General features: G+C 33.6%; 6 protein-coding genes across 6 annotated transcripts; 3 read left to right on the top strand and 3 right to left on the bottom strand.

Moving 5' to 3' along the window:
* Nucleotides 1–293: 293 nt before the first annotated feature.
* LOC9322088 (leucine-rich repeat extensin-like protein 4) lies at nt 294–2,110 on the top strand. Its single transcript, XM_021033701.1, has one exon. It carries the CDS (start codon nt 722–724, stop codon nt 1,919–1,921), a length of 1,200 nt encoding a protein of 399 aa, XP_020889360.1. The 5' UTR covers nt 294–721; the 3' UTR covers nt 1,922–2,110.
* Nucleotides 2,111–2,708: 598 nt separating this feature from the next.
* LOC9320039 (probable transcription factor At1g44810) lies at nt 2,709–4,003 on the bottom strand. The gene has a single exon (XM_021031146.1). It carries the CDS (start codon nt 3,921–3,923, stop codon nt 2,934–2,936), a length of 990 nt encoding a protein of 329 aa, XP_020886805.1. The 5' UTR covers nt 3,924–4,003; the 3' UTR covers nt 2,709–2,933.
* A 650-nt stretch (nt 4,004–4,653) lies between these two features.
* Nucleotides 4,654–6,368, top strand: LOC9322089 (profilin-4). Its single transcript, XM_021031147.1, has 3 exons — nt 4,654–4,931; nt 5,182–5,319; nt 5,902–6,368. Exons 1-3 carry the CDS (start codon nt 4,800–4,802, stop codon nt 6,034–6,036), a joined length of 405 nt encoding a protein of 134 aa, XP_020886806.1. The 5' UTR covers nt 4,654–4,799; the 3' UTR covers nt 6,037–6,368.
* Nucleotides 6,369–10,023: 3,655 nt separating this feature from the next.
* LOC9320040 (profilin-1) lies at nt 10,024–11,484 on the top strand. Its single transcript, XM_021031148.1, has 3 exons — nt 10,024–10,280; nt 10,879–11,016; nt 11,141–11,484. The coding sequence occupies exons 1-3, from the start codon at nt 10,158–10,160 to the stop codon at nt 11,273–11,275; spliced, it is 396 nt and encodes a 131-aa protein (XP_020886807.1). The 5' UTR covers nt 10,024–10,157; the 3' UTR covers nt 11,276–11,484.
* An 868-nt stretch (nt 11,485–12,352) lies between these two features.
* Nucleotides 12,353–13,414, bottom strand: LOC9320041 (40S ribosomal protein S30). The gene is made up of 3 exons (XM_002885977.2): nt 13,326–13,414; nt 13,074–13,211; nt 12,353–12,640 (listed from the first exon to the last, which is right to left on the bottom strand). Exons 1-3 carry the CDS (start codon nt 13,327–13,329, stop codon nt 12,594–12,596), a joined length of 189 nt encoding a protein of 62 aa, XP_002886023.1. The 5' UTR covers nt 13,330–13,414; the 3' UTR covers nt 12,353–12,593.
* A 1,334-nt stretch (nt 13,415–14,748) lies between these two features.
* Nucleotides 14,749–15,887, bottom strand: LOC9322090 (60S ribosomal protein L31-1). The gene is made up of 2 exons (XM_002885978.2): nt 15,689–15,887; nt 14,749–15,288 (listed from the first exon to the last, which is right to left on the bottom strand). The coding sequence occupies exons 1-2, from the start codon at nt 15,766–15,768 to the stop codon at nt 15,009–15,011; spliced, it is 360 nt and encodes a 119-aa protein (XP_002886024.1). The 5' UTR covers nt 15,769–15,887; the 3' UTR covers nt 14,749–15,008.
* Nucleotides 15,888–15,968: the final 81 nt, after the last annotated feature.

Raw genomic sequence — 15,968 nt, forward strand, 5'->3', positions numbered from 1 at the left:
GTGATACAATAGAACATGGAATAAATTTGTTTCGTATGAATGATCAAATTTTACATATATTTCTAATGACATAGTTTTAATAATTTTAGAAACATTCTTAAGAACGTTCTGTTGATAGCACATGGATAAGTTTTTAATATATATTTCTCTGAATTCTCAAATAATTCATGGGAGACTTTTTTTTCAGGTTCTTTAACAAAAAAATCGAGACCTAAAAAAATGACACCTTATGACAAGGTAAAACCGTAACACGAATCCTCTGAACCCGGTAGGTAATTAATGTTTTTATATTATGACAGTGATCACTGGTCAGTGGTAACTTCTAAAAGTAATTTAATGTTGCAAGGTACATACTATACGCCCTAACCATATGCAATAATATCATAGAGTATATACTATTCGAAAGTATCTACTAAATAATGCTTATAAAATTCATGGGACATTTCACATTTGATGAATTATAGCACGAAGCCATTGAAAAAAATAAAACCTAAGTTGAAAACAAAACAGTAACTGAGAAGCAAAACTCCATCAATCAAACCATTGTCCCCACACTTGCTCATCATCAATCAATGCTTCAACGACACTTTTGTTAACAAACCTCATTAATCCAACAAAATCTTTCACTCTCTTTCCAAGTTTCAACATTCCCCAAGAAGAAAAGACAGCAACTTTAATCAAGCTTCTTGAGTATCAAAAAGCACAACAAGAAGAAACAAGAATGATGAAGAAGAAAGGCACCAAAAACTTTAGCCTCCTGTCGTTGTTTCTGTTCCTGGGTTTGATTCTGACAGATGGATACAGCATTGGAGTCGGAGTTGGAATCGGCGGCGGAGACGGTGACGACGGCGGAGTTTGGATAGGTGGAGGAAACCCTAATTCCAATCCTGGCTCAGCTCCAAAGCAACAGACAACAAATGCAGCTTACAATGCTCTTCAATCTTGGAAATCTGCCATAACAGAGGATCCATCTGGTATTCTTAAGACATGGGTTGGTGAAGATGTTTGTTCTTACAGAGGCGTGTTCTGTTCTGGTTCATTGATAACTTCCATAGATCTAAACAAAGCAAATCTCAAAGGCACCATTGTTAAAGACCTCTCTTTACTCTCAGACCTAACTATTCTCCATCTCAATAGCAACAGATTCTTTGGTCAAATCCCAGATTCTTTCAAGAATCTTGATTCTCTTCAAGAACTCGATCTCAGCAACAACAGATTCTCTGGTTCATTCCCTCAAGTCACACTCTACATCCCAAATCTGGTTTACCTCGATCTCCGGTTCAACAATTTCACTGGCTCTATACCGGAAAATCTCTTCAACAAACAATTAGACGCGATTCTTCTCAACAACAATCAATTCACCGGAGAAATTCCCGGGAATCTCGGTTACTCTACAGCTTCGGTGATTAATCTCGCTAATAATAAATTATCCGGCGAAATTCCGACGAGTTTTGGTATCACCGGTTCGAAATTGAAAGAGGTTTTGTTCTTGAATAACCAGTTAACCGGTTGTATACCGGAATCAGTCGGTTTATTCTCCGACATTGAAGTCCTCGACGTTAGTTTCAATTCATTGATGGGTCATGTCCCTGATACGATCTCTTGCTTATCGGAGATTGAAGTTTTGAATCTCGGGCACAACAAATTCTCCGGTGATCTTCCCGATTTGGTTTGCACTTTGAGGAATCTGATAAACCTGACGGTTTCTTTCAATTTCTTCTCTGGGTTTAGCTCTCAGTGCTCGAGTCTTAGCGTTGGGTTTGATTTCACCGGAAATTGTATTCCCGGCAAGGGTTATCAACGGCCGCAACCGGATTGTTCGGCGATTCCCGGCGGTCAATTGAGCTGTCTTAGAATTCCGGCGCAGCCGTTAACGTGTGCTGCGATTAGCCTGGGATTGAAGGTGGCTTCATCTCCATGAAAACACAAAGTTGGAAGCTTTTCTTTGTTTTTTGGTAATTGTATTGGTTATGCAATTGTGTGAAGAAAATGGTTTTTATCAGTTACATACATTATTAATCAAACTGATTTAGTAGAAAGAAGCTTATTTCTGATTTTGAAACCTTTTTTTTTTTGTAATGTGATAATTCTAAAGAAGAAAATTGGGATCTTGCTAAAGATTTTTTTACTAGACAGAGCAAATATTGTTGGGATGAAATTCATTATGTTCATCACTAAATTTAATGGTCTTCAATAGATAATCAAAAAGGAATTGATAATGTTGTTGGTCCAAAACGGGTCTTGTTTTGCGTAACCCAGTAAAGAATTCTACAATAAGCAATGGCAAAGATCCATAAAACATATGAAAAATGAAATGTGATAAGAATTAGCAAAAATGAAAAGAAGATATGAAGCAATCGTTTTTTGTGTGCACAACATCTTCATTCATACTTACTCGGTTCCAAAGAAGAAGAAAAAGCATAATCAGACATACTTGATATGCAAGATATCTAGCCTAGATAAAAAATCGGCAAGACTTGCAATCTACTATTATTGCCTTTGAGGAAGGTTGGACACTAAGACTTGTGTTTGTTTCTCTAAAAGTGATGTTATTCCACGATTGATGTACCTTTAAATTCCTCTTCTAACTTTGCTTGCAGCTTCAAGATGCAGAATCTCTTCAATTATGTGAAGGTTATTGATTTATGTTAGTCTATAACCTGAAAGATTGTAGTTAAATGTAGCTGTTATATTTTGGTTGCATTTCGTACTTTAGAAAGAGGAAGCACATTTGCAAAGCTTACAAAGTCTTAAGTTCATTACACCCATCGATCAAAAGGCTTTTTAGTCCTCTTCTTAGCTAAATTTTACACAAGACACAAAAAGACTAAAAACCATAAGCGTAGACAGAAAGATAAATCCTAAGCTCCATAACAAAAGAGGCATTGCGCGACAAAAGAACCAATAAACCTAAACAATCTAATTACTTCTTCTTAGATAGTTTCAGCAATCACGGAAATCACCTCCTTCAAAACATCAATCTTCTGCGACAACAACTCAAATTCCTTACCCTCCACCAGCTTCATCTTCTCTTCAATCCTCTTCTTAGTGTCCATCGTCACCTTACTCCATTTCCACTTCACAATACACTCATCCACACCGAGACTCGCAACAACCCGAACCAAAAAAGACTTGTCAAACCAATTCGACGACTCTGAATCTCCTCGGAGAATCCCCAATTCCTTATCTTCTTCAACCAAAGACTCCAACTTCTTCTCCTTCCCATTAGCCTTAACAACAGATTCATCTTTCTTCTTCTTAGATTTCACAGGAGATTCAACAACACCACGTCCCCAAATAGACTTGGCCAATTCCAAACACTTGTTATCATGATCCGATTCAACACTTTTCTTCTTCCTTGAACCAAAATACTTGTTCTTTAAACCTCTAATCTTGTCACCGAATTGGTTTTTACTAACATCAAAGCTTATAGATTCCTTAGCGATATCGAAAAACTTATTCATATCATCATAAGGACTTGTACCTGTCTGAGCTTTGAAATCAATCATGCCTTGTAACAGAGCGATCTCATCTTCTTCAGTCCATAATCTCTGAAAACGCGGCTTTTTGTTATCGTCGTCTTTCGAAACTTTCTTAGCTTTTTTGACATTCGAGGAGGTTCCTTCACTAGCTCGCTTCTTTACTGATTTCACCGCCGGTGAATCAGTAGCTTCTTTCTTCTTGGTGAAGACGTGTGGCTTATCAGAGTCAGAATCCGTCTCAGAACCAGAATCGGGACTTGGAGCGGCAGCGGAAGGAGATTTTAGGGTTTTGGTGGAGGGAATTGTGGCGGGATCTTCTTCTTTAGAAGAAGAATTGGAGATCTGTTCTTCGTCTTCTTCAGATGAAATCTCAACTTCGTCGTCGTCGCTTGAAGAAGCGGTTGGTGGATCTTCCAAAGGGTTCAAAAGTTTCTTGGCCATTGGGATTTCTCAAAGAGAGAGTAAGATTATAGACAGAAGTGGAACTCAGGTGAGAGGGATGAAGATGCTCTTAGGGTTTTGTAAGCGGACAAGTCGAGAGAAAAAATATATATCTTTCTCTTCTTTTGTTTGCTTTGGGCTACACGACCGGTTCTAGCCCATTAACTTTTATGAACTTGCTCATTATCAAATCTTATGAAGAGATGAAATTTTATAAAGCCTTAATTAGTCCATGGTTACTGCTCACTCTTGTTGATGTTCAATTTCGTAAACATCATGTTGATCACCATGACCAATCAGAAGAGGGCCAAAATGAGCAGAAATAACGACTCTTCTGAAAATAGTTTGATCGGATCATGATACTGACGATATCCGGTTCAGACATACACATTGGTTCTTTTAGAATCTAAGTCTATGTTATATGGTAGCCTACAAGCCCACAAGCAACAATGCATGTCTCAAAGAGTAAGTAGTAACTGTATCAACTACAAAGGTCCAAATTGGGACAATCTTTTGTGAGAGGCTGCTAATATTTCCTGAAATCCTTCTTGGTCGTTATTAATAGGAGAAAATTAGCAAAGGGAAGAAAGACACGTGGCATGCATGGAGTGAATGATTAAGCTATAACAAAGGCGAGGCATCAGTAAAACACTAATTAAAAATTTATTCAAAAACAAAAAAATGAGCGGCTAAGAAGTTGTCTTACGAATCCAACGGTTAATATTTTCATCTCCTACAACATTCTTTTTCGTTCCCTATTTATCGAGACGACCAAGTCCCCCTTGGAGTTGCATTGCACACATACATACGTAGAGAGATCAAAAAACCTAATCGCGCAGAGTAAAAGCAAAAAAGAAGAAGAAGAAATCAGAGAGAATGTCGTGGCAAGCATACGTTGATGAGCATTTGATGTGTGATGTCGGCGACGGCCAAGGTCACCACCTAACCGCCGCCGCTATCATCGGCCATGACGGTAGCGTTTGGGCTCAGAGCGCTAATTTTCCTCAGGTTAAACTTCCTCCTCCTCGATTATCGAGCGATCTTATGTTTTGGTTTGGTTGGTCTTAAATTTTCCATATAGAGAAATATGATTTGATACTTGCTATTTCTATCCGTTACGTTACATATGGACATTTTAATAGTGATATAGATGAGCTGATCAACCTTTTTTTTTTGTGATTTCAACATTTGCATTAAGTTCATTATTCCGGATTTGGTTCAACATTAAAAATCTGATGATTCATTTGTCTTCAAATAGTTCAAACCTCAAGAGATCACGGACATTATGAAGGATTTCGATGAGCCGGGTCATCTCGCTCCCACGGGCTTGTTCCTCGCAGGGCTAAAGTATATGGTAATCCAAGGCGAGCCTAATGCTGTCATCCGTGGCAAGAAGGTATGTTTAAGAGTATTTTTAAGATTAACGCTGGATTGATTACGTTTACATTCTATAATCTAAGAAAACCTAAAAATGTTTTATATTTTTAAAATATGATTTACTTTTCACATGTTAAATGCAAATGTATAGCATTTCATTTGAAACAATCGAGACTTAAGGCCTTGCAACTTTCGGGATCGGAAAATATTTTATGAAATTACTTGAATTATTTTATAATAAAAAAGATTCACATGCATGTAAATGCAAATTCAAACCCTTAAAACACTTGAGGCCTTAGAGCAACATTATTGGGGAGGCCTTAGTTTTGGTTCTTAAGCCAATTTTTTTGCTCTTAACTAAGAACCATTCCTTAGCAAAATCAACATTTCAACCTTTAATTTTAATCACTCATGAGCTAAGAACTAAGCTAAGGACCTCCCAATAAGGATGGTCTTACGATTTCTTGAGAATCAACTCCTCCCATTACACTCCTTAGACAGACTATGATTAAAAATGCTCAAACTCTAATGATCTTGATAGTATTTGTTGTTATGAATTTGGTTTTGAAACTCAAAACCATTACTATTCGAACATGGGCAGGGAGCTGGAGGGATCACGATCAAGAAAACAGGACAATCAATGGTGTTTGGTTTGTACGAAGAGCCAGTGACTCCAGGACAATGCAACATGGTTGTCGAGAGGTTGGGTGATTACTTGATCGAACAGGGTCTTTAAACCATCTACAATGCTTTACATCTCTTTTTCTAATTCATAAAACCATTGTCTCTCTTTTTGGGTGCATGGTTTTGGTTTTTCTTTTTATCTTTTTAAAAAAAAAAAATTATTTGGGGTCTTTCTGGTTTCTACCTTAGCAAAGTTTAACAGAAAACTGAAGCCTAGGTTGCAGACAATAACACAAAGCCTGTGTGAAGAAGCCGAGACTTAAAGACTATCTTTTTTTTTTCCTCTCTTTTTCATGGTTTCGTGATTAATTTGTTTGTTCTAAAAAAATTAATTTTACCGTACATTTATTTGTTGAGTATATACGCTCATGTCATTCTGATTCATATCTAAAGTCTTTATATATCGTAGCAAAACCATCATAGATAGTAATTATGTGAACGGGTACTAGACATGATAGCTATCCATGCGTCTATCAATTGTAGTATACATGCATTGCTTAAGACAACTATACTGAATTTTATTATTCGTCAAGACAGAGAGGACATGATTAACTCCAGTTTTTTCAATGTTCATTTTTTTTCTTTTTAAAATTTAATGTTAAATTATATTAAAAAAAAATAACGTTTTTACAACTAATACAACATTTGTTGATTTGCTAATTTGGATTTGCTAATTTGGATTAAGCGATTTGGATTTGCTAATTTTCTTTCATGATAAGCACTAAATAGATGGGATCCTACATTGAAATAGAGACTATATTTTGAATCTTGCAAAACAGAAGGTATTGTTGTCAACTAATATGTCTATAATGACCAACCATGATTGAGAGAACTCGAACTCAAATATTTTCAATTCCTATAATGACCAACCATGATCGAGAGAACTCTGAACTCGTAATTTTTAATTCCATGATAATTCTTTTAATCACAAGACCTCTAAATTATTTGCCAACTTTGACTATAAAATAGAAATTACGAAAGTGATGGGCCACAAGTAAATGCAATATCTGGTGTAACGCAATAATATATGATTGAGAATCTTAATTTGAGATCTTCAAAGAGCATATCCACTCTGTATTTGGAGAGAACAAAATGATGGCAACTTCTGGCATATCTAATTATTGTTTTTGGGATAAATTTTTTATATTTATACTTGGGAAAAGTTTTTGAAAAAACAATTTCAACTGATGATTTAAAATAAAATATGCTGTGTTTGATTTTGATCTATCTTGCAAATACAATATTACTTTGTTTTGTGGATTTTATATGTCCCTTTATGTAATCTATTCAAGGAAAAATCGGGAAAATAACTTGATAAATTATTTTTCAGGAAATGCTGAGTAAGCGGAAAATAATGAGTAAGCGGATACATAGATTAAATTACACATTCGGGAAAATAACTTCATAGTGAATGTGTAATAAATGAAATGTTACTAACTAATTTATGTAAAACTATGTTCCAAATATATTTAAGAAACATATGGGCTCACATATACATTTAGATGTTTTGTAATTTATAACAAAAAATAGAATGTCATATATGTTAAAATTCTAAATGTTTTTTTATAAAACATATAAAAAATATAAGTACAAAACATATAATAAACATTTATATTATATATTATTCATCATGATTTATGCTATATACTTTTTACTTGTTTCGTCAATATATATAGTTTTTATTAATTAATTTCCTTTATTAATTGCTAATGGCATTATATGTAATTAGTCTAGTAAATATTGGACAATTATTAAGTTTGCTGAGAGTTTCTCTGGTTGCGACATGTCAGCATGACAGTCTTGTAAATCCCATGTGAAAGTAAGGTTTTTTATTTAAAATGCTTCTCAATTAATATATAGGGGATAGCTAAGTAAAGTATGTTATATATGGTACATGCATGTACTACAAAAAAACGTGTATTTTGCATCATTTATTTTATATTTTTGTATTAGTTTTAATTGATGCAAAAATATTTTTCATCACTTAAAAAAGCGACTCCGAAATTGGTGATGCAAATATTTTGTATCAGTTCTTGTAAAATCGATGTCAATATATATCAATTACAAAAAATGATGTTAAAATTTGCATCAATTAATATGAATGATGTTAATATTTGTAACGGTTAAAATAATTGATGCCAATATTTCTATCACTTGTAAACAATTGATGTTAAATTAGTATCAATTTTCATAATTGATTCAAATAATTTTGTAATTTGAAATAATTAATTTTGCAATTATTCGTTTCAACAATAATTTTTAATATTTTAATTATAATTAAATTTTCAAAAAATATGTAAAATTAAATGTAAATTACAAATCATTATATCATTTTATTATAATTTTAATAATACAACCAATGGTAAAAATTACAAACTAAAACATATAACTACAAAAATCTAAATCAAATGTATGATTACAACACATAATTGGAAGTGTAAACACAAATTAATAACAACTAGATAATGGTTAGCCGTAGGTCTTCTGTCATGGAGGTGGTGGTTTTGTATGTTTGATAGGCTTCTATAGAGGACTGTAGACGTTTTGTTCTTCGTAGGAAACTCTTGAATTGAATATCTTATGTTTTGTTCGTCCCTCCTTGTGTTAAAACTTAAACAATTAGTTCCGGCGAACCTCTTTACTTCATCTGCCATGATTTAAATTCTGCAAAAAAAAATAAAATTTTTTTTATAAAACCAATATGTATAATATATGTATAATTTAGGACTCTATAGGATAAATCAATGAACAAGGATATTAGTAATTGAGAAGTGACAAAAATACAGAGAAGCAAACATGAGATTTGAAAATAGAAAGAGTGAGAAAGAGAAAAACACAAATATAAAAAAAAAACATGAACTTATCTAGTCAGCGAGATTGAGAAGTGTTTAAACATCATCAGTTAATGGTAAACCTTATTGTTCATCAATGGTGGATTTGAGTATAGAAAGAATGAGAGCGAGAGAGAAAACGAGAACAAGGTAAGTTGATCTTTAGGAAAAATAGATGATTTTTATTTGATTTTAAATTAGTGTAAACAGTTGTTAGAATATGGTGTTATAGAACGTGATTAGAGGGAGAGATTTTAGGGATTTTATTGCCATTTTGATTTTTTTTTTCATCAATGTCTTTTACTATTTGTATCAATTATTGATTTAAGTTAAAATCACTAACATTTTTATTATCAATAATTAAAGTTTTAAGTTTTTAACTAACATGTCAATATTTGGACTACGAAAAAAAAAAACTAACATGTAAATATTTTAATTGATGTAAACTAGCTTTATTAGTGTCAAATGTTTTAACGATACAATCATACAAGTTAGTATCAATTTAACCCAACAGATGTAAAATGAGTAAATAATTATATCATTTTGAGAAACTGAAGCTAACTCACATAATTAGCATCATTTCTTATTGATGTAAAATTTCTATCATTTTTAAAATGATTTTAACAAAAATTAGTGAATACATCGATTACTTAATTGATGTCAATTCATATATTTGTGTCAATTCTTTACAAGTGATGTAAACCAATATAAACTTGTATCAATTTTATTGACTCGATGTAAAACAAATCAAAAATGATATCAATTATTATAATTGATGTTAAACCACAAAATTTGTATCACTTATTAACAACTAATTTAAAATAATATCATTTAATTTTGTGATACTATTTATGTGATGCAACACACACTTTTTTTATGTGATAAATCATATGATTTATTTATTTTTTGATAAAAAAAAAAATTAGTATACGATATTTTTCCTCCATTTTGCATTTTCAGTTACACATTGTATGATTCAATTTGCTTTTATTTATCTATTATCATTTCCTCCGTTGATAACTTTATAAATTATTTACATACCATTAGTAAAACTAAAATTATAATGGAAAAATGTTATTATATTATTTCTTGTTACTTTAGTAAAATTAATAATAATCATTATTATTTTGCAAAAGAAAACAAGAATAATTGAAATTAAACAGTTGACGAAAGTGTTTTTTTTTTTAATTAATTTATAAGCACAACATTTCATTGTCTACACGATCATAAAGCTAACGAAGAGAATTGAGAGAGAGAGAAGTAGATAAAAACCTTCTCGGAGATTTCACAGAAGAAACAAACTCGTCGGAGAATTCAGTACTCACCGGAGAAGAAGAAGAAGATGTCGTGGCAATCATACGTCGATGAGCACCTTTTGTGTGATGTCGAAGGCCACACGCTCACCGCCGCCGCAATTCTCGGTCAGGACGGCAGTGTCTGGGCTCAGAGCGACAAATTTCCTCAGGTTTTTCTTCTTCTTCATCTTCTCTTTTCGCCTTTTCTACGATCCGTCGTTTGAATTGCCGGAATCCACCGGATTCAGCCGTCTGTTTTGATATTTTCCGTGATCGGATCTGACGAATCTCGGATCTGATTTTGAACTTTTCTATCTCCGTAATCGGATGAATATTTCGATTTGCTTTTCTGAATCAATCGATCCGTATGCGAAATTGAATTCGAACCTAGGGCTCTAGATTATTAGTCTGATTGTGAGATTTCTTCGGTATCAGAAGTTAGATCGTAGCTTCCATAGAAGATCCATGTGCTTGTGAAATCTCACGCATGCGTGAGCGATCCATTGTTAACTAATTCATGAAAATGAAATTGTTTCACCAAATCTATCATTTTGCGAGGTCTTCTTCTTGGAGGCATGTAGATTCTATGGTCTTAATTAGGATTAATTACTGTTTAACAATTGTATCTCCATTTCTCTTATATGCGGAGGAAATGTTTTGATCAAGATGTGTGGATCAATAACCTTAAGTGTTGACTTGATTTTACCTTGTACAATGGACCGATATAATCTGATGTGTATTGGTGTGTGTTCTTGATATGTGTTTTAGTTGAAGCCTCAAGAAATCGATGGAATCAAGAAGGACTTTGAGGAGCCCGGGTTTCTTGCCCCAACCGGACTATTTCTTGGTGGCGAAAAATACATGGTTATCCAAGGTGAACAAGGAGCTGTGATCCGAGGGAAGAAGGTAACTTTCTTTAGTATCCGAAGATGCTTTTATGAATCTTATCGATTAACCTTTACGGAAAATGCATGTAGATTTTGATAGAGAATAGAATTAGAATTCATTTTAACAATCTGTGAATCTGCAGGGACCGGGAGGCGTCACTATCAAGAAGACAAACCAAGCTCTTGTCTTTGGCATCTATGATGAACCAATGACTGGAGGTCAATGCAACTTGGTTGTCGAAAGGCTCGGGGATTACCTCATCGAGTCTGAACTCTAAACCAAGGTTTCGTTTCAGGTTCTTCTTTAACTAAAAAGAGTGTCAATGCCCTTTTATTGTGATTGATTGTAATGCTTTCAAACACAATCAATTGTTACTTTAGAACCAATTGTGATTGTTGGTCTCGTTACCTTTGGGTTTGTGTGTTCTTGTAATGACATTTGATCATCTTTATTTCTTCCATTTGTGTTGAGTCTTGATTTTTGTTTCTTCCTACTTTACTTTTTCTTGAATTGATCTGCGGTTTATGATCTGGGGTTCAAAACATTTTTGGTTTTGCAAACAAGTAAAAGTTTGTGAAATACAAGTGGTATGAATATTTTCGGTTTGGCACACATCTTCGTGTACAGTTGTCACATAACAAATATATTTGAAGTTTGAATGGTGTAAACTAGGTAGAAATTACATAAACGATGTAACTGGAGAAATCGTTTAGGAGATACTATATGGTAAGAAATTCACTTTTGAATTCTCTGATGTAAACGATGTAACGTCAGTATTTAGAGTGGATTTTAATGGCTCAAAAAAAAAAAAAAAACATTGTTTCAGACCAATTGTTCCGTGATGTATATTTCAGCATCCATTTGACAGCTTTTCAGTGCTCTATAGATAGCTTTTCCCATGGCCATGAACCTGTTGTTCCTTGATGTATTTCCAGTTTTCCACTAAGTAAGCTAGGTTTGATCTCAGTCCAATAATATTGAACATTAAACTACCAAAGACATTTGCATAAGGAATTTTGACTCCCTATGCAAATTAAAAGGTTCTCTGAATAAAGTTTGCACATCATTTTTCTTTTTTTTGACATCAAGTAAGTTTGCACAACTTTAGATTCGTCCTTTATTGCAAAATAAGAATTTTTCTGAAATGCTACACCTGATACAATGTTAAAGTCCATCTCTCTCTCAAATATTCATACCAAGGATCTTCTTTACAGCTCCTAGATCTTTCATCTCTAATTCAGAACTTAACTACTTCTTAACCTTGTGAAAATATCTAACTGAAAAAGAGAAGTTCAATGTTGGCTTCACATGTTTAAGGAAAGTGAGAATTATTTGGATTCAAGGCAAGGAAATAAAGTTCCAGGAAAAAAAATGCAAATTCCTTCAGATTCCATTGTATATGACAATAATCCACGAACTTATGTCTAATCCGGGGAGAAACACAAATCAAATTGACAAGAACATTGACATAACATCCACTGATTTGTAGATAACGAAAGTTAAACCACTTGGATATTGATGAGTTTGTACCAACTAATGGCACAATATCAAAAACATTCCATAAAATCTGAAAGAGTAAAACCTTTTTTTTTTGTCTACTTCTCTGATGAGTTTGGTCCTCTCTTCTTGCCAAAACCAACAACTGAAAAAACAAAACATGAACAACAGCAAATGAGAATCGAATCGTTATTCATTCCTCTAAAACAAACTTGTGCAATCTCATAAAGAAACCAGAAAAAAGAACAGAAAATGTAGTAGATTGATTAGAACAAGATTTTCTAAAGAGCTTAGAGCAGAAATGATGATCACAGAGATATTTATCATCTACTCTATAGATTGGATCAAACCACAATAGCATAATTAGCATCTACAAATACGATCAAGGCACACTACGATTATGCATCAATCATGTCAAGGCGATTCATACACTGATTCAGTCATGTCTAATCACAGGTCAATAAAACCCTGAATTCAACTAAGGAGAGCGATCTCAGACTTAGAAATTATCAAATTACGAGATGGATCAATCGATCTAAGAATCCTATACCGGAAATTTCAAAGTAAATGGTATTTACCGGCAGTGACGAAACGGCGGTTGTGTTGCAGACGCTTGTGAGCACGACCACGAGGCTTCTTCTTTTTGTCCTGCTTAGCCACTTTAGGTGTCTGACCTCTCACCTTACCGGCACGAGCCAATGAACCGTGGACCTTTCCTGCGAGATTGATTACGAGCATTCAAAGACAAAATAAAATAAATCAGCAACATTGTTAAAGAAGAATCAGCGACAGGTAGAAGCATAAGGAAACAACAAGTAAAGGAGAATTACCCATTTTTCAGATTATAGAGATTCTTCAAGCTTCTGCTCTCTTGGCTGTTGGAGACGACGATGCTCTCGATAGCTTGCTGCTTTTTAGGGTTTCGGAATTACAGTCTATTTATCATCACATTTTAGAGCCTTTAATGGGCCGTATTGGGTCTCCAATGGGCCTTAAACCAATTGTGTGTATCCAAACTAGGTTTACCTTTTTTCGATTCATTAATTTCTCTGGCATCATAATTTATTTTCACTTCCAATATTTAAAAAAAAAAAAAAAAAATCGGATAATTTTATTTATGAAATGGGTTTTGGTTTTGCACACCATGGTGAGTAGACAACAATGAGAGCTGCTAACCTCCGTAGAAGCCAACCTATCTCGGCTATATACAGAATTCGAGGCCTTCCTTTGGACGATAAAGTGTATGATTGGTGCAGATAATCAAGAGGTAGCGTTCTTTACAGACTGTTCTGATCTGGTGAAGATGGTGTCTTCCCCAACCGAATGGCCGGCCTTTTTCAGTGTATTTGGAGGAATTTCATAACGACAATGAAGAGTTCTCCAACTTCTCTCTTTCTCTAATTTATCGATGTGCTAATTCTAAAGCGGATAATCTGGCACGAAAAGTTCGTACGAAACCGCTTCATATTACTTTTGTAAACAACATTCCACATAAATGACTCTTTTGAGTACTATTTAATTTCGGATGACAAAAAAAAAAAAAAATCTTGGTTTCAAGTTTCAACTTGTTGAAACTTCAATTAAACGTTAGGGATTAATTTGGTATAGAACAAAACACATTAGTAATTAATTTCTCCTTCAAAATGAGTACTCTATGATTTTAATCATTTTATATGGACCTTCGTGTTACTATAAACTCCACCAACTACAGTAAAACCTCTATAAATTAATAATGTTGGGACTATCAAATTTTATTAATTTAGAGAGGTTTTAATTTATCGTTAAATTAATAATTATTAATTTATAGAGAGATTTTACTAATTTTGTAATTTCTTAAAAACATTTCTATCTAAAAATAATTATTTTCTTTATAAGTAATATCTTTTAAAAACTAATTACAAGTAGAGAAACAATTATTAAGTTTAAAAAAACAACACAAACATTTTTTGAATAATAGAGTCATATTTTATTAAATATTTTACATAGAATATTTTAAAAAAATATATCATAGTAATTCAAATATATAAATATTGATAAGTTTATACAATTATTAATTTATGATATCGATGAGACCATATGTTTATATGAGATTTTCAAAAAAATTATTATCTTATTAATTTATCGATTTATGTCATATTTTACACTGGTCCCAACTCGGAACCAGAAGAATTTATTAATTTAGAAAGGTTATTAATTTATAGAGTATTAATTTATAGAGGTTTTACTCTATGTGGAATTAAACCACAATTAAGGTACTACTCAAATTCAATAGTCCAAATCATACCAAACCAACTCATTACACTACAAGCCAGATGGTAAACCGGTCTGGTACGGACTCAAAAAGAACATCACAAAAAGATCAAAGCTTGTATCAGTACCAAATCTGTTGTCTATAGAACTTCAAACATAAATAATAAATGATCAAAATGGGTAAGTGATCAAAACAAGAAAAGTCTTTTTCTTTTTTGTCTTTCATCTAAAGATAAGGATTGTGTGAGTACATTCACCAATTTTCACTCCTCTTCTTCAATGACCTTAGTACCCAAACCAGACAATCCTTCAGCCGGAATCTCAGCGACAGTGACGAGTGAGAAAAACTCTTCCTTGGCATCTTCATCATCGTTCCTCTTACGGGCAACACGGACTCTGATTCTCCTCGGAGGACCTCTGATACCTTTGCTCCATATCTGCTTGTTGAGTTTAACATCGACTCTAACGTCCTTAGTTCCCATTGCCTTCAATGCAAACTTCCTGATCTCTTTGATGGCATTGGGTGCCTTCTTCTTGAACGTACTGTTCATTTATCAACAATAAAAACCACATTAAGAAACTCAGCATCTCTAAAACTACAAGAACCTAAGCAACAGGTAAACCATTCTATACAATAAAAGGAATCCAATTTCTCCATCTTCTTACTAATTTCTAGGAATATGGAACGAGCCATGAATATCAATAGCAACAAGGAGATGTTTATGATCATTATTCATCTAAAGACTAATCTTCTTCTTCTACAATCAATGGATGCCAAAATTTTCAACAAAGATTCAAAAATTCTAACTTTTCACTCATCAAGAAACCTAATTCGAATCAATAGAAGTTGCAATTTCAGTCAAATCATTTATCAACAAAACCAAAAAACGGAAACGAGAGATTGAAAATTTGAGCAAAAAAAGGATTGAAGATTAGGGTATACCAGCTATGGAGGCGCCTGTGAAGATTGATAGTGTACTCCCTGGTAACAACCTCCTCCTTTCTTCCCTTTCCTTTCTCCATTTTGCTTCGATCTCTGCCTCCCTCGCTTCAAAATGGAGTTGAAGACGGCAGAGCGAGAGAACAAAAGGTCTAAGAAACCCTAATATAAACCTTTCCGTACGTTAAACTTGGGCCGAATATGGGCCTGATGGGCTTTTGGATAAGTCCACGGTTTGCGAAGTCAGTGAATTCTCAAGTTTTGTTTTTCATGGGAGCTAAGG

The sequence above is a fragment of the Arabidopsis lyrata genome, assembly GCF_000004255.2.
Source record: "Arabidopsis lyrata subsp. lyrata unplaced genomic scaffold ARALYscaffold_3, whole genome shotgun sequence".
Lineage (NCBI taxonomy): Eukaryota > Viridiplantae > Streptophyta > Magnoliopsida > Brassicales > Brassicaceae > Arabidopsis > Arabidopsis lyrata.